Source organism: Mastacembelus armatus, chromosome 17, assembly GCF_900324485.2.
Source record: "Mastacembelus armatus chromosome 17, fMasArm1.2, whole genome shotgun sequence".
Taxonomy (NCBI): Eukaryota; Metazoa; Chordata; class Actinopteri; order Synbranchiformes; family Mastacembelidae; genus Mastacembelus; species Mastacembelus armatus.
In genome coordinates this window covers 14,427,378-14,451,539 of record NC_046649.1, presented here as the reverse complement: position 1 = coordinate 14,451,539, position 24,162 = coordinate 14,427,378, and the positions used below count along the sequence as shown (strand labels likewise).

The following is a 24,162-nucleotide window of genomic DNA, read 5'->3' as shown; positions in this document are numbered from 1 at the left end:
GAAGTAATACTTTTGCTAAATATATCTTGTTGCGTATGCAAACATGTGATAGTGAGTAGAGGTAAAATGGTCACACTTCCACTCTTATCACGTCTTTTTTCATTTTCAGCATGACCGCGGAGTGTGAACACTGAAGCGACATGCACTCTTTGTCTCTTCATTTGTCCCACCACTGCCTAGAGATGTAAACTTTAAGCCACTCACTCTCTGATTAATCTTTAACATTTATAATTACTAATTAAGTTAGTAAGAGACTTTTAATGTAGTCTTCCTTCAATGGGGAACAGAGAGGACAACAGATCATTAGCTTCAATAATGAACGCGGATGAGACAGATAATGGCCTATGATAGGTGAATTCTGACAGTTATATTAAATGAGGCGAGTATATGGGAAATGTTATGCACAAGTAGCACTTCATAGACCCAAAGGCACACGGAGACAAGGTGGTGAAGTACTCGGCTAACTCCAGACAGGCCTTAACACATGATAAAATTTTAGGGATAGGTTGTACTTATGTTTTTTCATATAGTCATGTTGACATTACCATGCAGTATGTATCAGAATGTTGGCAATTGAGTCAACTCCAGTTTCAAGTACAGATTTTATTTATTTATTCACACTGGTTTCATTGAGTTTTGGTCTCCCTAATGCCTTCGGTGTATCTCATTATCACATTATTGCATTAGTGTCTGCATTATCCTGGTTGCTGTAAGTTGATGCCCATTAAAAGAGTCATTTCATCTCAGTTTTTTTTTTTTTTTACCTTAACGACGATGCTACTCTGGCACATTCCGTGAGCCTTCCCACATTGGGGAAGGTGCTTATGCCATAATGATTATTATCATTAAGAAGATATTAATGTGCTTAGTGTTTGCGACCCAGCTGCTCATCATGGCCTGAGTTGCCTGCCGGGGAGGGAAGAGAGCTGCTGCCAAAATGGACATTGCACGTAGGCCACTGCCCACCTGTCCAGAGGTTTCAGGGTCAGTGGAGGTCACACCTATCTACCTCCCTGCCCTCTGCCGAACTGGAGGAGGGACGACTCGGAACATAAAATTGGAGGAGATGAATTGTGGAGTGTAGTTGAGGTGTTATCAAATGAATTCCTGTAATTTTTAAGACTCGAATGCAAGCAACCTCCTCTCACACTATATCAGCATACATATTTATTATAGTTATGTCACTCTGCTGAGAAGGGAAATGTATGTTTTCCCTGTAGAGATTCATGCCACATAATTATTCATCATATTTCAATGTTACTATTATTTGTAGCAACAGAGCACTGATAATAGATTTTTTTCAAGAAATCAGACTTTTGCAAATTTGCTTAGCTTCCTTAATTGTATTAATCAGATATAAACAGACTTCCACAGTGTATATAATTATTTGTGTCATAGCCAAGGGACAGTGGCGGGATTTAGTGTGATGACTCTCGTTTTGAAGCATCATATACAGAGAGATAGGTGGTGTGGGGCTGAAAGCAGCCTGGCTCAGTCTCCTCCAGTCTCTCAGTTTCAAATTGCTGCTTCATTAGGACTTGGAAAAGAAACCCATGGTTACATTTAATCAAACGAATTGGTATGGCAGACCCACATAATCAATCACAATCCTTATCCAATATGCTCTGTACCTACCAAGCTGGCTTGGAGAAAAGTCAATTATGGCCCCTCTCTCTGCTCCTCTGCCGGGGTTGTTGTGATATTATACTGTTTCTGCAGGTTGTTTTCATTATGCAAACATGGACTGTATGCATCTCAAAGATACAGCTTTTTCCTATTCATATAGCTATTTCCTAGTTTCCTTTTTATACTGCTCATTCTTGTATGATGCATGGACTAGGGGTTTATCAGGGAGTATGATATGCCATATCTGGAATAATCAAATTAACTATTAATGATTTTTGCTCTCAGTGTAACACTTTTGTTACACAGTGGACTGCAGTCAGTTATGTTGTTCATATTTCATATGGTTCATGTCCATATGGATATGTTCTCACTGTCTCGCTCCATATGAAATCATTTACAGTTTGTATCTATAGGTGTTCTGCTTCGCTGTATCCCTGAGTACATATATGCAAATGCGGGCATGCATACTGTGCACTAAGAAGCATTCATGCTCACATACTGTAAACACACTCACATACTGTACACACACTCATCACTCAATCTAATCCTTTTTTTTTCTCTTTTCTTCATCTTGTGTGTTCTTTCTCTCTACCTTTTACTTCGCTGTTCAGCATCACACACAATCAACATGCTGTATATAATAGACACAAGCAAGGAATTACACACACAGGCACACACACAAGGTAGCTAGGCTGGTGGGGGCCATGGCTGCAGCTCCTCTGCGCAGTCCCAGAGTGGCTCCCGGGGCTCGGCTGCCAGTTGTTTGCCAGCGTCTCCGGGTGGAATTCATTCAAATTAAAGCGGTGGAATGAGGCCCGAGTCCCAGAATGCCTCGTCCCTCTCCTTCATCAGCATTCCGCCGATGAGAGTAATTAAAGCAGAAATTAATTCTGCTGTAAGCAGAGGAGCCACAGAATAACTGATATTAGAGGCTGGATGATGAATGCTTGGCATCAAGGGATGTCTCAGGGGAGGAAGGGGAAATTCACAGATCTCTTTTTCTTTCTTTCTTTCTTTCTTTTTTTTCTTTCTTTCTTTCTTTCATTCTTTCTTTCTTTCTTTCTTTCTTTTGCTCTCTTTTCTGATTGTTTTTATGTTTTTAGTTTATATTGTCAGAATTTCTCTCGTCCATATGTCTCTCTCTAAGTCTCTGCATACTACTTGCTCCTTCTCATATTTACATTTTTTTTCATTCTCAACATGGCAACATTTGTCCTTCCGCACTGCTTAAAGACTGCCACAGAGACCTAAAGCCATTGGCTTTAAGCATGACTGAAGACATCACCACCTCTCTCACCTCCTTTCACAGTAACAGTATTTCACATTCTGTCAGCACCCTCCTTTTCAGTCAACAGACATATTAGAGTTTACTGATGCTGCAAATGCTAATACTAACACTAATGCTAACACAGCCAAATTGGAGAGTGCTTCCAGATGAATTGTACAGTACCAGAGGCATACACTTGAGTGTCACAGACACAAATCAAAATCAATGTAACTGGTAATCAGAATGTGAGCAAAAAAATGCATAATTATTGAATTAGACTGTGTATAGAATGGCTTGGAGCTCTACACTGTGTATTATTTTTAAGACAAACTCAAAGTTTGAGACTGAACCTTGAAGCTCTCCAGATGATGTGATATTCCACCCAGGATGATTCAATGATCCCCCACGTCCCCTGACGCTTTATTTTTGGAATAGCACATCTTTAGCAAGAGCAGTCACAAGACTGAAAGACAAACAACTGAACTCTTGAAACACTGAGGCTGGGTGAGGCTGTCAGTGAGACTGTTTTCCTCTCTTAGAATCAAACGGAATTGAACAAAGGTTAGCTCTTTGGGGCTTTATGGTAATGTGATATACGATGCTGCCATGGAATTTGCCAATGCATGTCTTAGCACTGTCTGACTCTAAGGAAAGACTGAATGGTAATTATGCTGACCTCTGCCCCTCCCTCTCTCATTCTGCCCTCTGGGTAAAAAGCCTGAGGAGATAATAAACAATAGATAGATTTGTCTTGTTTATATTGCAGCTACCGCACTCTTAATGACACATGAGATTGGGCCCTATTTTGAAAATAATGCATGCCAGGATCCGCAGGTAGTTGTACTGCATTTTTAATTGGTTTGTGCAAGAATATCTCAATCTGATGTAAATGAATGGAAGAGTTTCTTGCTGGTATTAAGAATTTAGCAGGCTAGCATTAAACACAGAATAAATTATTAGAAACCCTAACAGGCCCAAATACTGGACAAAACCTGGACAAAACCTACAAACCTGTTGATGAGGCTTGGTTGGGAGCCCGAAATGCTCAAGAGAAGACTTAAAATACTGAAATACTTACTTAAAATATAGAGTACAGACAATCTGCAAGAGATTTCTACAGTACATGCCATATGATAAGAGACAACAAAATGTCTCATCATAACTCTAATACTGATTATTTACATTACTTTTAACATCCACATATCTATATGATGGATTGATGAAATATATTTGCTCTGTAAATGAGTAAATACTTTAAAAAGGTTTAATTCCATCCTTATAAATCTTTTATAGGCAGCTTTGTTACAGTAATAAATGCAGTAGCAATGCATGATGTGCTGAACCTTAATTCAAATATTTAATATGGGAGAGAAATAGGTAGAATTTTTTTTTTATGGTCGATGTTTGATATTGCACTGAAACTCAAATTCTTCAGTATAAAAGCACAATATTATTCCACCTGCAATCTTCCATGTCATTTGGCAGTTTCTGTTTCCAGTCTTGTTTTTTCTTTATTCCTTTTTTTGGAAAAACCATATGAAGCATGAAACAGAAAAAGTAATCATACAGTAAAGCAATTGTCTCTAAATTATTTAGTAATGGTGTCTTTTTATAGACACAATGTTTACCTATGGACCTTACTAAAAGCTTGGTACTTAGCAGCAGTTTTTAGAGTGTATCTCTACAGTGGATCATATTGCTGTATGATGTTTCTCTCTATCATTCAGAATGGCAATGCTGTTATGAACAGGGACGGCATATCTTGATGTCTGCCATCCTGCAAATGGCGGCAGCATTGTTTGTTTGTCTGCTTTGTTCCATACACCAATAAAAATACACTCAAAATGAAACCTTGGTGTAACGATGACCTTAAACGCAATGACACGCTTTCCCATAACATTGTCCTGTCCAATAGTCCAGAACTCCCCTAAGAGGCCTTACAGCAAGTCTAGGAGGAACCAAATGAGAGAGAAATCGATTACTTTCCTCTCTCCACTGTCTCTGCCCTGGCTGAATTACTGAAACAAGATGCTGCACTTAGAGAAGTCTTTGGAGAGGGAGAGGGAGAGGTGGGGGAGAGAGAAACACTTTTAGGGACATGGGTGCCATTTAGACTAGGACCATCTTCTCACAGAAAGCCACTAAAAGCAGCGAATGATCCTCTTCCTGTCCCTGACTGGGAGGCGGTTAGCCTCCTGTGGTTAGGTGAATACAGAACCTACTCTCAGGTTTGAGGTCAAAGCAAGAATATTAATTTCTAAAGTTCAAGAATGACAATCACACGCATATACCTGTGTCAGTTCATCTCTAACTGGAACGAAGCATAACACAGTTATGGTATGTCCAAATGCATGAGACCAGGCTTCATGGCCCCACTCTGGATGTTGTTTTCAGACTTCCTAATGTCAAATGGGTGTTGTTTAACATCCACACCAGGTTTTATTGTCTGAACTATGAAGATGAAAATGAATCCCGCTCGTTTGGTAGACAGAACGTAGTGCTTAAGGGACCCAATCCCTGTAAGTGCCATTAAGTGAAAATTGCCGTTCACATATTCCACTGGTTTGATTAATTACACTCTCTCATGTGCTTTCATAAAGGCCCAATGAAATATGGGAAGCAAATTGCATTGTGTTCCTGTATCCTGTTATGTAAAAGCAGTTTAATTATTGACACATGTTTTGCCACCTGGCAGGGGGAAGGATGGTTGGACATGAATAGAAATCATACAATAGATATTATGGACGGGTAGAAATAGCACTTGAAATAGCATGTGTTTCTGTACCTGTGACTCGATTTATGTCTGCGTCTTCACCTCACCTGAGGTCCTCCTGCTGAATCTGAGCATAGATGTGATCAGCTGGATGTGTCACAGTTGTAAGGAAGGCATTTTGTGAAAGTGATTGCAATTTAAAACCTGTTTAACTTTGTGCAGCAGGGCTGCTTTTTAAAAGGTGTCTTCTTATAAATATGTAGTTAAAGAACTATTTTGTGAAGGCTACACATTTTATTGGGGGACTAAAAGATCACTGCTGGCTTTGTGTGATAACTTGAGATCATTTGATCAGAGTAAAAGCTTAGACACTGCTTAGTTACTGACACCCTGCTACTTTAACTCAAAGAAGCAATGCCAAAAGACAAGCAAATCTGCAGTTTTATCATCAATGTCTTTATTCCCCTTTTCTTGCCTTTTTCTTTGTTCCCCGGCAGCGTTTGTCAAGAATAGTGCCCTCTACTGCCACGGAGATAGAATAACATCACAGCGTCAGGGCAGTGCATCCCTTCTGTTATAACCAGTAGTACTACTTAGGCTTCACTCTATTCGGTATTCTACAGTGTATGTGGAGGTATTAGCTCATAAAACCCTCCTACTGTCATATGAACCCACTGCTATCCCCAAGGTCTATATGAACAGCAGGGCTCTGATACTTAGTCCCAAGCTGTTCCTGTTTGCCCAAAATGATCAGGCCTGGCCTCATGCTCTCTACCTGATCTAGTTGACTGGGCTGTGTAAGTTAGGTAGGCAGTCCCTGTCTCCATCCCCCTCCTCCCTCCCAATATGCACTTGGACCCGGGCTCAGGCTGCACCTTTTGTGTTCCACTGGGATAGGGGGGCCAGATGGAGGAATTTGATTAACCAGCAGTGGAGGACCAAATGTTCAATTGGATACAGAACCAGTTGGAAGGCGGGAGGGAGCGAGGGATGAGGCGGGGTAGGGGGAGAAATCTAAAATGGCTGGTCATGTGCACTGGCCAACACTTTCCAAAGGGGAGCCCAAACAGACACTGAGGTGTAGTAATGCAGAAGCCCTTTTCCAAGTACCAGCTGGGCCTTTTAGGAGCCTCTATCCCCACAGCAGACACTCAGCAGCCTCAGAGCAGCTTGACTTTACCATATGTGGAACTTTTTTATGCTCCACCTGGTTTCCCCAGGGGACCTGTGCCGCTGGGACGCCGGAGGCAGGTGAATTGCTCTTAATGCAAGGCACTGAATCACTGGGCCAACAACATGAGGGAAGTGCCTAGGGAGAGGAAATGGATCTGCAGAAAGACTGGCGCGGACTGGCGCGACCTTGGAGCCAGTGCCTGCTATGGAGCAGAAAGAGGCCGTGAGATGTGACACTGTGCCGCCATTCACCACACACTTCACTAATATCCACACTTCTATTTCTTACATAATATTGTGTATCATTTTACAAAGTGCTTTTTTAAATGGAACTTAATCCATTTGAAAACTAACTGCTGCCTCTCAGCTTCCATTTAAACCTCTGTGCCACTACCTGTGTTTCTCCCTGTCTCTCCCATTTCCCTTTTAGCTGTTTCATTCAAGCTTCATATAGATAGATTTTGGAATACTGGTTTTGTAAATGCAGTGGGATACAAATATATTTTATTATAAAGCATTTTCCCTCCTCAATCTAATATTCACATTTTTCCCAGGTTGATGTATTTTTCTTAAATCCATATTATCAGGACAGGTAGGTCAGATGAGGGAGATTTGGCCTGGACAGGGAGCGTGTGGTCACTCTCCTGCTTGCACCTGTCTCACTGAGTCTGTGGCACAAAGCCAGAGGTCAGGGGTCACCACAGGGGGCTGTCAAGGTCAAAGGTTTATCACTCTCTGAGGGGTCCTGGAGCCATCAGTCAGACCCTACAGTACACACAATCTGCCCAGTTGAGTTTTTTTCTTCCCCCACTTTTTCTAATCCTTCCAAATGGCTCGGGCAAAACTCCTGACAGCAGCAAGAGAAACAAACTGTGGGGTGTTGAGCTCTAAGCCATCAGCTGGAGACTTCACTTTGAAAAGATTCCCTTTTACTTACTGCCCTTTCCACCAATCAGAGAGCCCGCCTGAGTCCAGGCACCCAGAGCAGCTGCCCTCTGACCCTGACAGCGGTTGTTGGTTTATTTTGTTTGGGCATTTTTAGAGAGGATGAGGCTGCTTTTGACAGGTCAGGCAGCAGGACTTGGATGAGGTCTTTAGCAAAGACAGCCAGAGAGGGAGGATTTCACAGCTCAAGAAAAAATCCAAGCTACCCTTAGTTGGTGTTGCTCTTCCACTATTACACTCATAGTGCTGGAGAGGCTGTCATATTCATTGAGACATGTGGAAAATGGACCATTCTGGGGGGAAAAGAGGGCCCATTCATGCAAAGTCAATTCCATCAGGCAGACAGAAATTCCTCGATACTCCTGTTTATGCAGCTGTGCCCTCCGATCAAATTACACCAACCCTCTTGCAACACCAATACCCCCTTCTGCCCTTTTTGCTGCTCTCCCAACCTCCTCCAATACACCTCAAGCCTCAGATGGGTCCCCCACTTACAGAAGAAAATGGCAGAGTTAAAGAGACATGAGGGGGCACGTAACCTAGAGTTCCACCTACCCGCAGCAGTCATTGGAACAAAGGCACAGAGCTTGCATGGGTCGCGTGAGGAAGTACTGTCATGTGAGGGGCAAGCAAAGGAAGCATATCCCGAGAGAAGAAGTACTAACCGTCAGGCTGTAGCACCAACTCTGACAGACCGCAGGGATTGGACCCGCCGCATTGAGCCTGTCAGCTGTTCCAGCAGCACAGAGTGATTGCAGAGTCCTCCACTGGGACTGCATTACTGAAGGCTTCTCTTCTCTGCCTCTGTTTTATTTTTTTGGGTGGGGAGGGCAGGGTTGCAAGTCTGTGTGTGAGAGAGGGTGTTGAGGGGTATAATTGAGAGCACAGAGGGAGCTTCGTCTCTCCATCTTATGATTTGGAGGTGAAGACAAGCGCCCTCGAGGGCCCCCTGTCAGAGCTTTTGGGCGCGCTCAGTGCAGACTTCAATAAAAACACACAAAAAGAATTCCCCCACAAGGGCGCCTGGCTGAATTGCTGACGCCAATGTAAAAGATTCCGTTTTCTGTGAATCATTTAGTACGCGACCCTGAGCTCTCTACACAACGTGACAATAACAGGAAACCCCCTTCCCACCCGTCCTTCTTATCATGAAAAAAATAAGAATTGCAACAAACCCAGAGAATGCTGAATTATTTTCTTCACACATAAAATTTCACACATCGATCACCTTCTGCCACTCCTCCATTTTCCTCTTCCCCTCCCACCTCTCACTCCTCTTTTCTTTTCTCCTCTCACTGTATTCCTGTCATGACAAATGTCAAACACAGTCAGTTAGGAGGGTGTTTTTTTCTTTTTGGTAACCAAAAGCTTGCCAAGTTGAATGTGCGCTGGGACAAGACTGCTGCGGAAGCATCACATTGGAGCATCAGCATCAGATATTTCTGTGAAAGTAACAGAAATGTTTGAAGGTGTTGTCACAAGCTCACAGGTTCCTGCTGTTTGCGTGCACCAGAGGGAAATGGCGCCTTCTCAGCCCTTTTGTCTCCTCCTTCCCTATTGTTGTTTTTAAACTTATTTCTCTGTTTAGTTGTTATCACTTTTATTGTGGTTAAGAATCTCAGCATGGCTGTTTTTTGTGGGTTTTGACAGGGGGGGTCGGTGTTGTAGTCAGAGTTAAAATTAGAGGAGTTGCTTTCTGTGTGACTTGGAGACATGTCATCTTCTAGAAGCGGTGGGGAGTCTGTCAGTCACAGCCATGGTGTGTTTTAATCATCTTTGTCCCACTTGGAGAAGCGCTGACGGTTAGAGTGAGGGTTCCCTCCCCTGGACAATACCAGTATGCTAGAATCTCATACACTCTGATGTCAGACGTAGCAACCAGTTAAGAAATATGAGACATTTCTTCCTCAAGTTAATCCTGCAAATTCAATGGGGGAATCAAGCAATGTCTGGTGAATTTGAAGACATATCACAAGTGTGTTTGAAGGTTTTTGTGATCTTTCAAAAGATATGACAACTGGAAGGAGATTGGCAACAAAATAGCAGGAGTTTGTCACTATAATAAGAGAATGAAGCTGATACAATAATCAAAACCCACGACGTCTTAGAAGCTTAATGAACGAGGGCTCCCCCCAAGCGAGCAATAATAATAGTGTTTTGTAATTCTATAGCCCTTTTAATAATACTCCAAGGAATTGTAAATAGACACTTCTTTGTAAAGCAAAGTAGGTTAGATTGCAAATTATATAGTGATGTATTGATAACGGGAAGTGTCTTTACAGTGCATCGCTGAGAGAGAATGTACATCAAAAAATCCAAGGTACTGCAGGCCACAGCAGGCTGCAGATTTCTTTAAATCTGTGCAGAAGCGGCCACTACACTACACCCATTCAGCTCACTCTCCTTTAACCCAAGCCCCCATCTGAGCATGCTCCCCACAGACCTCTCCAGAGATACGGCCTCTCATTTCAGAGAGCATCCTCTGACATTCTTAATGGACAAGTAGTCTCTGTACAAGGCCAGGAGAGCTCTCACTGAAAAGACTACTCTGAGCATGTCTGGGCTAAGTACTGTTTTTGCCTCTCTTGTCTCAGGTCCATGTAAGGTTGTGTTTATGGGTACAAATTAAACAGAGCTGTTAGGTGGCCACAAACACAGAGAAGAAAAAAGAAGATTCTTATGATGATAAATTGAGCAATTTAAAAAAATGAAATTCTAAATTGGCCCAGAAATGTGTGACAGAATACATAATTGTAGAAAAAGATGTTAAGATATTAAAAGATCACTTACAAATATATGTAAAAGTTGTGAATCCTAATCATACAATCCTCTCTAATTGCAGTTAGATTATGAAGATTTTTATGTACATTTTAGGTATTTAATGTTCACCAGAGTGACGTACGCCACTAAATTGAGCTTTAAATAGAAGTACTTAGAAAAATATTCCTACAAGCCCCTAAGCAATTAGTCCAGCTGCCTGCCTTTGTCCACCTACCCATTGTGTTCTTTGTAAAAACCATTCTCTTATACCTCCACTTACTCGTCCTTTGAGACGCCATTGGAAATCCAGGGCTCTGAGTTGAACCCACAGTTGGTTTAAGTGTAATGAAATGTATGTCATGTCTCTGGCTTTCTCCCTCTGGCTTACCCTCACCCCTAGCCCCCTGAAAGCACTGCCTTTGACAAGAAGGCCTCTGTGGCTTCTTCTGCAGTGATCTTTAGCCCCTTCAGGTCCCATTGACTATTTCAGGACGTCCCTGAGATTTGAGGGTGGACTCAACCGTTCACGCATGCTTCAGAGCATTGACTGAGGAGAAAAATAGACACATAGATGGAGGAGAAGCTTCAGACAGTTAAACCAGCCCTACGGGAAATCCTACTCTGATCCTAGCCACATTAATAAAAAACGAAAAACAGATAGCCTCTTATCTGATACTATTAATGTTTTACAGTAGGCTTCTTGAAAAACACCAGGTTGGCAGTGCTTATTATGCACATTGTGGACCTAGCTATATGGTCATTTACTCTGTGGTTTACACTGTTCATCAGGTTATGTGTTCTGTCCTACATTGTGCACATAATAGAAACTATGGCAACTGAAGTCAGGTGCAGTTTCTGCAAAAGGACACAAGCTGAGCCATTCCAGATGATACAAATTTAAATGTGAACATATTGACTCTGTTCCTAGTATCTGTTTATTTATCATATATTCAATCTTTATGCAGATGCAGGGGGTGTGCAGCTGATGCATGGAACACTTATCTTGCATCTGTACGTGTGTGTGTTTATGAGGTTGTTTATGCGAGTGTGTGAATATAGATGTGTTTGTTCTCATGTGTACCTCTGTGCACGGATGTGTGTCTGTGCATGGATATTGCAGCTTGGAGAGAGGTGTGCATGTCCACTATATTAGACAGAACGTGTGAGGGGTGCCTCAGCATGTGTGTACTGCTGTCTGTTTAGAGCTCTCGGCGCCAGCAGGGTGCGCCATTCCAATTTACCCATCAGCCACAGAGGCAGGGGGTAAAAGCACGGGGCATCGCTGTCGGAGATTTCACATTCGAGGGACAAGATTACCAGTCAGGGGACCCCTGTGTGGAGGTGATGAAGGAGGGAGACTGCAGGGGAACAGTATGGGGGAGTTGGGACTGTTGGGGGACAGTGGAGTAGTGAGAGGGGGAGGGCAGCATGATTCAACATCACCCTGGAATCTGTGTGCTCTCTGTTTTCTAGGGAGCATAGCTGCCAAGCTGCACATCTGTTTGACACCAGGCGCTGTGGTATGGCAGTCAGGGGCTGTCTGTCCTGATTCACATCTCTCCATTTTTTCTAGAGATCTGGGCAACTGCTGAAAATCAGTGTCTTTCGAGATCCTTCCAAAACTGTGTGATGTGTAGTTTTTATACAACAAAGACATTAAAAAAATAAGTCTTTCATGTAAGCAAATTATTTGTCCTAATCTTTGTTTTTTTATTAATTCTTTCTGCTGTGAATGGGAAAGATTTGTGTATGCTAAAATATTAGAACATAATTATGGCATTGTCAAATGGTCTTGCATAGTTACCTCAGACCCAGAGACCCAGCACGCTGTCGACCGTGCTCACTCAGCCTGTGTTTGAGTGTCGGCCAAGTAAGCTATGACTGCTCCAGAGGCCCTAAAGCCTGTTGGGAAGACGGGACATTCCAAACAGCATAACTCATTCTTTACACCCTCTCTGCTGCCATTAGTTAATTATATGCAGGTGTTTTCCTTTCTCGTTTTTTTTTTTTTTTTTTTTGTAGATCTAATGAAAATGTAACCATAAGTACATAAAGCCAGATAGAAGGAGAAAAGGAAGGGGGAAACAGTGTGGAGGAAGTGGCTGAATGTGCTGTGTGAAGCAAATTATTGCCCCCATGTAGATTCATCAGTTCTCCCTGCTGGATTAAGGAAGGGCCTTTCTAATGAAGTTCGCCCCGTCAAAATGAAGGGACTAATTCTGATTTAGCTGAGGTAATGAACTTCCCCTCTCCTAGTGAGAGCAGCACCATGGGGCGAGGAGAGAGGGGTAGTTGTGAAGGGGGGCGGGGGCAAGGGAGAGTGGCAGCAAGAGAGAGAGAGAGAGAGAGAGAGAGAGAGAGAGAGAGGCAAGATGAAGACAAGACAGGAGACATGAAGTGAGGACAGAGAGATAGAGGTAGAGAGAGGAAGCTAGGTGGAGAATGAAGAAAAAAATTATGCAAAACGCCTGTCTCGTATTTGCTGAGATGTATTAAATTTCCAGTGCGGGTGCCTGTGTTATATAAAATTATGCTAATGTCTCGTGGCCCGCTGCGAATGGCGGCTTGCTGGTCCTGAGCATGCGTGGCTGGCCGCTACACGGAGCGCACTCAGTGGGACTCAGCTTTTCTATTAAGGAAAACCTCTAGACACCTGATGATGAATTCTCTCTCACCAAATGTTCCCCCTTTTTTGTGTCGAAAATATGAGCGCTTTTCTAAATGACTTTGGAGAGCCCGGCGTGGCGCTTGGCGGCCTGCGTCGAGCAAGGGGGAAAGGAGGTATGGGGGGGGGGGGTCCCTCTGCAGCAGGCTAAGGGAGTCAATTAAGGCAAGCACTGATAATTATAAGCTGGCAGAACGCAGGGGCTGGCTAATTGTACGGTGTTCCATGCCGTGAGCCCAGCCAAGGGGCCTCTCTGCAACGCTCTCTTTCCCAGTTCCTTTGTGTGGACCTCAGAACCCAGAGAGCCACATCCCTCAGCCTGACAATGCCACACTTAGGCTGGCAAAAGAAGCATGTGCCCATAATTAACTTTTTACATTCAGGCCACTCACTCTTTTGAGAGCGGAAAGAGATTTTGGTTTGATTCACACTTGATTTTGTCTCTCCTCTTTTGCTTGGTGGAAAGTTTTTCCTATTTTACTGTTTCATTGCTTGTTTGTCATTTTTTTCTCACTTTTGCATAGCAACTTTCATTGAGCACAAGAGTCTTGGAAATTCAGGGTGTAGGCACTTGACCTTTATTTCCTTTTAACAAGAAAATGCCCAGCAGTTTAGAGTAGGCATGTATAGAGTAAATTAGAACATTTCAGTGCAGAATGGTGTTTGTGTGGCTGCAGGGGGTCCAGCGCTCCCATGCAATCCATCTCAGCAGCCTGCACTGTTTGTCCCCAATGGACCTCCATACCTGCCTGCAGCTGCAGCGCCTACACATCATTCCTTAACAAGTATTCAGCTCTTGCCTTTGTTGTTGTGAATTTCTCCCTTCTCTTTTTTTTTTTTTTTTTTTTTTGCGCTGCCTCTATGACCTACACACTGTTCATTTGACTGAGTTTTAGCCATTGTGGGTTTCAACTGGTAGAATAGCAGGTAAAGTGGTCCAGGCAAAACACAAAATGGCAGACTGTACAAAGCGTACTGTAGCGCCAAATCTTGCTAAAACACCAGTTTCATCTTTCAGTTTTGTCTGTCTCCCCTTTGGAAGGCTGTGAGCTGATACAACAAATTCATTGCAGTTTCAAATCTGAAAATAAATACATATATGCACAAAATCTGGAATAGCCAGATTTTTTGCCTCCAGAATTTTAAAAAGTCTTGACATGTCTTACATACTCTAGGGGTAACTTACTGCAGTATGTGTTCTTTCTCCTACTCTTGTACCGCAGGGTTTGAGTCACACCGTTGCTGTACATGTTCGTGTCCTAGAATGAACACTGGTATAATGAGAACATCAATGCCTAATCTCCGAATTTTATTGAAAGAAATGTAACAGGCTACAATTATACAAAACATAAAATCTACAAATAGAATTTCAGTCTAATTTTCTCTTTGGTGACTGTTTGCCACGTTGCCATAACACAGCTGAATCATAAAAGCTTGTGTATGCCTAATGTAAGGTATGAGAAGCACAATGCACAGCAGGTTCTCCATAAATACTGTGTAGGAAGTTGCACATGCATACATTTTGTGCATTTAAATCTGCTCTCAGGTAATCTCAAATAAAACAGTTTAACAATACAATTACAATAATAAAACTGTGTCTTTTTTCTCTTATGCATTTAATATTAACGCTCTAGTAATGACTACTGGCTTGAGTTTCCATATATTCTGCTACACAGTAAAAAAAAAAAATCAGAGTATTGCTAAACACATGCACAGGGACTCTTGGCAAATAACTCAACTGGAAATGTCTGCTCAGTGCGTTTATGTTGGGGAGAAGTGTCCTGTTTTTATCCCCCATGTTTTGTGAACTCCAAAAGGTGTTCTAGTCGACTAAACCTTTTGTAACATCCATTCAAGCGTTACGCATGTTTATCTCAACACAAAAACCTGTCAGTTTGGTGTTTCTACCTCTGGCCCCGTAGCCAGGGGAGCTGTGAGGCGGTTAATGTAGGCTCAGAGTGGCTGATCCTAGCAGGAGCCTAGCCCTGCTCTGATTAGCACCTCCAACGAGCTGCCATGCATCAGAGCTGACACTCTCCCAGAGACATGTTCCCCCAGAATCCTTTGCTCTTGCTGCGCGAGGGCGTCACCACTACTGAAATGTCATAGCCAACGATCTCCCCCCTCTTTCTCCCTCTGGAGGTCAGAAAACGGCATCAGGCATGCACTGAACCTGGGACCCTGACAAGAGGGTGTCATTTGGTACTATCCTTAGCTTATCTTTTACGTTTCGCTTTTCTCTTGCAGGCACAGAATGTGTCTTTTACATGCCCACTTCCCTACAGGCAAACTGGAGTAAAGCTTCCCCTTTCATGCTGTGATAGTTTTCCAATCTCTTTGATTTTATTAGCTATCACTCAACCACATTTCTATCACTGTTCATGTAATACATTAACTCTTTGATAGAATGGGGTGAATTTTCAAGGTGCCATGATTAAATCTTGTACTTTAATTTCAACATTTTGCACTCGATTCACTCTGTCCTTCTCAAACTGTGGAGGCAGGAAATAGATATCAGTAATGTTCCCCCCAGGCACCAGTTCTCCAATCAGCTTTGGTCCAGGGGGAGTCCATCCCTTTGTGCTTCCACCTACCACCTTCCTACCCCCATCCCCTGCCTTCTCCAGGCCTTAATGGGCCTTGTAGTGCTTCTGAAATGAGTTTGTTCCTTATGAGCAGTGCTTCTACCTCAAGAGAGCACACCGCACGGAGGTGGAGTCAATTTGTATTCACCCATAATTCCCTGGGCCTTAATCACTCTGATTTTCCCCCCATTATCTGTTAATGGATAGTTCCCGCGGAGAGAAGAGAGAAGTAAACCCACCTACTGTTTACAGGCCTGAAGCTGTCTACTCTGCTACCATCCACAATCCCACAGTGGGTTGTATATACAGCAGTGAGTCTACTGAAAACCAAATCTTCTTGGTTTATTAACATACAACTCCAACACCAGGCTGAATAGTGTGAGACAGATGGTGAAATAAAAAAGCAAATTCTTGCTAAAGGTGAATTCCTCATGAACAGGCTCTCTTTAAACAGCTATATCTGCTTTTATGGCAGGCCTTGACAGTTTAGAAACTGGGTATTGCATTGACCTGTTAGTTTAACTGGAGCAGCTTCGATTACTGTGGCTGTTCTGTCTCAGGCTTTCCAAAACAACCCATTCCTGTCTACTAAATATTCTAAATTTGTTTTCCCACTTGTTTACTCATTACTTTCAGCAACGAAGTGCCTTGATTGATGTCCTTAATATCATTTGTTAGAGTGTGCTGCTTTGGCGACACAAGCAGCATGGGTCCCTCTAAGAGTGAGCTTCAGAGAACCATTCACTATGCCCCAGAGAGGCGTGTAAATCTAAGTATCAGATTTGTCTCTTCCAAAGCCAAGTGCTAAAAGTGAACCTGAATTCCCCTCCAATTCAAACAGCTCCTCTGCAGAAATGTTTAAATAGAGTAAGGGGCAGTGGTGGTGGTGGGGCGGTGGGAGTGGAATAAGCTGAGGGAGAGTTTTTAATTAAGCAATGCCCTGCGTTATACTTAACTACACACTATTATCAGAAACTTAGGCTGTCTTTAGTTACTTTAGTTTCAGTCTTTTACTCACTGTCAGTTGACGACTGCACATTTATACTCTGAAATAAAACTCTATCAAATTCACGGGCACTTTCACCACGGCCTTAAACTTACAGAATGCAGTACGCTGTAGCTATGTCGTCGTTACATAAAGGTTTCACTAAACTATGCGAGCCAAACCTGCAAGCCCCAGTGTCCCAGGCAACCTTCAACAGCATATGAACTTCAGCCCAGATGAAAAAGTAAACAGCATGAAGAAAATAAAGACCATTCTTTTTGAGACCAGTTTTTCCTTTCTCCCTTTCCTGTCCTCCACATGGGAGAGATATTAGGCGCTTGTGTTTTAAGGAGCTGTGAAATACATAAACCATGAGCCACAGGAACGCGAGGCCCTGTGGATATGCAGATGGGCTTACTTTGCTGGTGTCAGGGATGCTTAGAGGGAGCAGACACAGGAGCAGTTCTCATCTAAAGGATTTTCTTAGGAGTGCAGAGGGACAGGGTGGTGGCAGTGGAGAAGACTCGGGAGACTCAGAAACAGAGAGTGGGAGGAGGGAGAGAGAGACAGATGAGGATAGAGAGACAGAGCTGACAGTCCCATGTGGCCCTGTAACTATATCCAGAGACTGCTCAGTGCATAGAGAGGGGTGGGGGCTCACACAGAGCCATGCTGATTGGGCAGTCCTGAAGAAGAGCTGGGGGAGCAACAGGAAGTGACCTCAGTCCAATGAGGCAGCTATAGGGGAGAGCGAGCTGACTTCCTCCCTTGGCTCGCAGTAAGAAAACGGCTGCCAGCCTGATTCAACCCCTGTTACACTGCTTAATACACACCCAGTCCTACACAGACTGCATTACAGGGCCTAACAGTTTAGTCATGAAAGAGTTGCAGTCAAATCTCTATTGCTCTTTTCTCTTTCCATCTGTCTGTATTTCTCTATTACTCAGCACTCTTTCAGTTTCAGGTTGTATATAAATAACATGCACAACACATACAAACACATGAGGCATCTAGTAGCAATATATATATATATATATATATTCTGAATATATATTATATACAATAAATACATACTGTATAGTCATGTGGGGTTATATGTATTCCAAACAACAAACCCCATTAAAATACCAGATACATTTAAATGCTCCTAAATATTGTCATTTAGTAAAAGCCTGATATGGCTCATTCCTCTGTGTCACAGACCACTCTTGTTGTCCAGAAACTATTAAAACGCATCAGTGAGCCACAACATTGCATTGGATGGCATGCTACTTCATTATGATGAGTATGGGCACTGCAGTTTCTTGAGTCTATTTCACATACAGTACATCCGGCTATACCAAATATGTATAGTTCAGCACTGATAAAAAAAAAAAAAAAAAAAAAGAATGCCAAGCTTTTTTAGGAAATTACTGAATTACTAATTTAGAAGAGAACAACATCAGACATATTCTTCAAATGTGAAGCATACTGTATTTATATCTCCTAGCCACTTTCCCCTGATGCACCTGCTCACAGACACAAACACACACATGCACACACACAAGGTCAGTCAGGCAGGTGCAGAGTTATCTGCATAATGAAGCAGGCCAGGTCTCCAAAGGGACAACGTTTTGCACTAGGGTCAAATGAGGGCTGCGCATATGGCAGAGGAACAGATCTATGAACCCTACAGCAAGATTGACCTTAGTGTGCACCCTCACACAGACAAGCAAACTGAATGGTGATCAAAGAGGGCAGTGATCCTCTTGCAGGGCTGCGTTGATGCACTTGTGCCATCCTCCTCCCCCTCTTTCGCTCATGCCTGCTGCTACACTCAGATTCACACGTAGGCAACAGAATAGCTCATCTGCCGAATGCATGATTGCAGAACAAACCATCAGCTTTTTCCCTTTTTAACTACTGTGAGCTGCTTTGATCGGCCCCCACCAGACAGTCAGGAGGGAACACAGCTTGTGAGCTTGTACTGATGCACAGCTTGTTTTTATATGCTGTAGACACCACCTTATGTGGTACCATGCCATATGTTTATGTTATTGAGAGGAGCTTGTAAAAGAACATGTGGTAATATGTTACAGTAAAAAGTTCAATATGTATTCACTCCCACTGTTTCTTTTGGCACTGCAGGACATGTTTTCCTTCCCTTCTCTTCCTAGAATACCAGGGGTCAGTGGGTTTCAGCTGTCACTGTTACTCAGTATCAATCCATAGGTGCAGAAAGTGATATACTGTACCACCTATTTGTTATACCGCTCATGATGTGACAAGGTCCATCATGCACATGGAAAAATTAAACTTCAGTTACTTTTACAAACAAAATAAACAAGGTTTTAGAGTATACAGAGTTTGTATATATAGTAGAGAGATTTCAGTTTGTTAAACAACTTTTGTCATGTAAGATTTACATTTACATTGCATTTACATAGAATTAATCACAAATTGGAGAAAAGGGAGGTTGTTGGTGAGTCAGCAGAAATTAATTACAAGGCAGGAGGCGTCTTGTTCACTGAAGGTTACTGTTTTGTTTTATGGTACTGTGTATTTGTTTTGGTAGATTTGCCTAAAGCACCTTCGATTAACCCTCTACTAAGATCCTCCAGGACTTGAGCTGGGCACAGCTGGTTAGGTGGATTGTTTATTTGTGCATTTAGTACCCAGGGCCTATGTAGTGGGCACTGGGATGTAGAGACCTGGGGATAAGCTTTAGCCTGACTCCTTGGTGCATACAAACACCCCCCCTCTCCCCAATTCCGCCCTTCCACCCCCCACCCCCCCCCAACTTGCAGTACCTTGCCTAATGTCAGGCTTGCCAAGAGTCTGATGGAGCAGTAGTTCGTCCCTATGGCAGAGTGTATAGGCCTTTTATTGACACACAGGAGATGCACAGTTCTCTGGAAGTCTGACTCAGCAGATCACTGTGCCGCAAATGAGCATGCGGGTTCACAGTCTGAATGACATTTATTTAAGCTATCTCGGGCCACATCTGAGGTAGTCTAATGTTGAGATAGACGTTTGGGGAATTCTAATGCAGAGGAGATTAACTTGGAATCACTCTTACTGTTGAAATGACTGTCTTATCACTGTATTAAAATTGTTGACATGTGGGCATGTTGTACAGGAGAGTTGTGTTGGCAGCTTTGACAGTCAGTAAATGTCTGGTGAAGAAGTGATGGGTTGAGTATTTTGCAGTAATAGTAATAACCCTTTGCACTGTTTAACATTAGATTATTTGATTATTCTTGATCTATTTCCATTCATTTTCCTGTGAAGCACAAAATGTTTACTTCATTTAGACTTGCTTCAAATCTGTTTTAATTTGTAGATGCTAAAAAATAAATAATTTTGCATATATGTTAATCAAAAAGATGATGCTCTCCATGTTCAAAGTGCAAAGGCCTCATCTGAGCGATAGGACCCCAGCTGGTCGTCCAATTTATACCTGATGGGAGCAGATCACACATTATATTATTTCCTGTCTCAGTCATGAAAATCACAGACAGGAGCCTTTGCCGCAAATTTGGAGAATTTAAATTTCAAATGAAAGAATAATGCAAAAAAAACAAAAAGGAAGAGAAAAAAGCAAGGCGTGCTGTTCATGCTCTGTTTATTTTCTTTATGATTTTTTTTTTTTTTTTTTTTTGTCTCTACAGAGGAAGGATTGAACCATGAATGCAAGCTCTGTAGTCAGTCATTCGACTCGCCAGCGAAGCTTCAATGCCATCTGATTGAGCACAGCTTTGAGGGCATGGGCGGAACCTTCAAGTGTCCGGTCTGCTTTACAGGTGTGTATTGTGCATTCCGTTTGTGTGCATGCAAGCGTTTGTGCATGATGGGCTCGCAATCCGATGAACAGGTAAAAAGATTAGAAAAGCAGGGTTTGTTTTTGTGTGCGTGGTAACTTTTCAGAGACATTAACATATTTAATACGCAAAGCTTTGCATTTCCAGGCATCTTTTTTCAGCGTGAAAAAGGCAAATGGGTTCTAAATGAGTTGGGAAAGGTCAAGCAAGCAGGTCGGCTAAAGCTGAGAACAGTTTGCTGCATGTGGCTTTTTTATTTAGTCAAATTGCCTCCAAATCAAGGCCAAAGAAGTGTCATGAGGTGAGAGGGGGAGAAAGAAAGTGAGCGGGGGGGAAGACAGTGTGAGCTGAGGGGAGATGGGGGATGGAGGAGTAGGGGAAAGAAAAGGAGATGTGCTAATTGTGGATGGCAGTGGTGCTGATAGCTGTAATGATCTCATCTGTCTCTGTGCGTGGAGGTGGAAGGACCGGACTCCTCCTGAGAGGATAGCGCCCTCCTTCAGTGTCAACAGGGTTAACTATCTCTATAATGAAATCTGCAAAGTCGTTAACTTCAGCTCTTCACTCTTTCTCTCTTCTCAGCTCTTTACTCTTCCTCACACTTTTTAGTTCCTCAGCTCATTTCCCTCTCTTGCACTTCCTGCACCCCCCTTATTCACCCATCGCCCCCCAAAAAACTGCTGGCTCCTCCACTTGTTACATCACTTAACATCATTAGCTTATTTTTCATTTTGTTCAAAGATCCTTTCTCACATTTTTACCTGTTCATCCACCACACTATTCAGCACCATATTCATTTTTCTGATCTCTCTTTCTCTCCACTCCCCTCCCTCTGTGCTCTGCTTCGCTCATTGCTGTTTTAGCCTTATCTCTGTTTAGCAGTAGCCTATTGATATATCTCCACCACCCCTTCCACCCCTCACAGGGGTCTGGGCATTTAATATACAGAGCATGCTTCCTTCATCTGAGCCTTCATTTTCCACCGCCAGCTTTGACAGACAGGTCCCCCCTCTCCCTCCGCGTCCATATCGATCACGGTGCATGAGAGAGAGGGATGCTTAGAGGGAGAGGGGAGGAGGGAGAGACAGAGTACACCCTCAGGACGGTGGTCGCAAAGCAGACAGACAGATGGGAGAAGGCCTATGGTAGAGAGGAAGGCAGGATAGAGAGGACTGAAAGGCCTCCCTCTGTTGGGGATGCAGGGGACAGGCAGAGCTAAGTCAGAGCACTCAGAGGAAAAGAAGGAATTGAGAGATCGGCTGACAGCTGCCCTTGAATATATTTCTTCAAGTTGAGACTGGCATAACATAGAGAGAAGACATTATTTTAATACCACAACATGACCTCACTTACAGTACATTATTTAATGAATGTATGTATCGCTGGGAGGCTTATTTTATAAATTTTATTTTATTTACAGTGGAGCATTCATAGCTTTTAAATACCACTACTATTACTACTAAAACACTACATACAGTATGCCATTATGATCATATATTACTATTTTGCAACTGTAGATATGTTTTGAAGGAAACATCAAGCCAGGACATGATTACGTTATTAACAAAATCGTTATCATGTCTTATCCTTAGCCAGAAAGTTGCATGAACCTAACCTTCTCCGGGACCAAGGATACAAATCACTGGATTCCATCATAAAAGTAACTTAATAATAAACATTATTTCTAGGCGACAAGTTTGTCATAAACTAAGTTTGTCAGCAAGTAAATATAAAAATAATCCTTGTGTAGAATTAGTTCCCAGTCTGATCTACCTCTCACCCCTGTGACCTAGCACTTGTGGGACGCAGGGAGTGATTGTCATTTTTTGACACGCCTCAATCCACACCGAAGGGAACGGAGAGAGGACACATCATACCACAAAACAGACTGAATGTATGGGGGAAAGTAAGTCGTAGATGGTAGATAAGTACAGACAAAATAGAGGAGAAAAGGAGACAAAACTTGGAGGAAGCTGAGGAGGTTGCAACTGGCAAGTTTGGATCTGAGATGAAAGGGAGGGAAGAGGAGGAGGAAAAGAGAACTGTGTAGGGGAGGGAGGGTAAATGGAGAGAGGTCCATAAGCCCCTGGATGATGAGAGGGAGGCTGACTCTCCCAGGACAGATTTGACAGGTTTCAGAAGTGGGGGAGCCTGCAGCTAGAAGTGTCTGCCTGCACCCTTAGGAGCAGTAGTGAGGGCTGGTGTGGAAATTGTGATTGGGAATATGTGCTTAAGACAAACAAAACAGAAGAAAGTGTGCCTGATGAAAGTCTTATGTGCGTGTATGTGTGTATACACATTTCTTTTACTTATGTCACAGCATGAAGTACAAACTTCACGATGCACTGCTTTTAAATCAGCAAGAGTCTGAGAAATACAGTAGTTTAATTAGTTTCTGTTTTTTGTTTATTTGTTTGTTTAGTTGGTGCCCAAGTTTTGCTGGTGCGTGATGTTAAAATTGTGACATCTTGCATCCAAAAACAGACATAGGCTTAGCTTTAAATCAAAATTAGTACTGTAGTAATCAGTAGTAATCAGCTAATAGCTCCAAATCAACTTACACTGTGGACTTGTTTGTGTGGCTTCACTAGGCTGATCCAAGTGTTCTGAGGCAACTCATTGTAAACTCTTGGATTAAGGAGAAACGAACACATGTAGGCTAGACGAATAAATAAATGAAAAGGAGAGGGGGGAAAAAAGGATAAACTTTTTTTTCCTCCCTGCACAAACAGCTTAGTATTGGTGCAGTGCAGCCTGCAGAGAGCACCACCCTGCCAAAATAAAGATGAGCTGGGGCCTGTAGTAAAGCAGACGTCTGCCATGGATGGCCCCTGAGATCTAATCAGAGGGCTTAATATCCCCCACAGCGAGGAGACCTTGGCCCCTCAGCCCCCTCAGCCCTGACACCCCTGACGCCCAACCCAGCTCAGTGCTCTGTTCAGCTCCGCTTTGCTCTGGCTCTACAGCCAATAAACTCCAAAAAGTTCTCTCTCTCTCTCTCTCCTGCTCTCTGTCTCTCTCTCTCTCTCTCTCTCTCTCTCTCTCTCCCTCTCCCTCTCTCTCTCTCTTGCTCTGTCATTCTCTCTCATTCTCAGCAGGGAGAGTCACAATGGCCAGCCACTGATCCTGTTTGGATGTAGTTTTGGATTATTTCTTCTCTGTTCCTCTATGTCCTTATTTTAACCCTCTAGGAAGACATGCCTCTGTTCCTTCTCTAAATGGGTATAGCAATAGCATTTGTCATATTTGACTCATGCTGCCAAATACTAGTACAATGTCCCTTCATTGTCGGTTTCAGCTTATTTCTTCATTTCATGTTGCATGCTAATTTGAAGAATGATGATGAAGATAGTGAAATTGAAACTCTCACCACTAATTAAATGACCTAGGCATTTAAAGATGTCAGAACTGAATTATATAAATTAGCTAAAAAGTTGTTGAGCTTCCATTTGCATCATTGCTTTAATGTCATAACTCTAGTCAGTATTTATTATGGTCTTACCAGAAACTTCAAGGTGCCATTAGGCTCTAGCACTTCAAGTCAGCTGTCAGTGTCCACTTACAGGCATATGAATGAATGCAAAGAGCTACAAATTGATAAATGCGTAGTTGATTAAATGTGTCTGCTACAGGAACTGGACCC

At 42.8% G+C, this 24,162-nt stretch overlaps 1 protein-coding gene across 5 annotated transcripts in view; it reads left to right on the top strand.

The window, feature by feature from the left end:
* The window catches only part of znf521 (zinc finger protein 521), an 88,387-nt gene that overhangs the window by 50,672 nt on the left and 13,553 nt on the right, over positions 1-24,162 (top strand). For 4 of the 5 annotated variants that reach the window (XM_026313124.1, XM_026313123.1, XM_026313122.1 and 1 more), the window contains exon 6: positions 20,370-20,501. In XM_026313124.1, the coding sequence (XP_026168909.1) occupies positions 20,370-20,501 (132 nt within the window). Of the gene's footprint in view, positions 1-6,826; positions 7,003-20,369; positions 20,502-24,162 lie in introns of those variants that run through there. The other variant, XR_003296045.1, reaches the window with a different exon arrangement.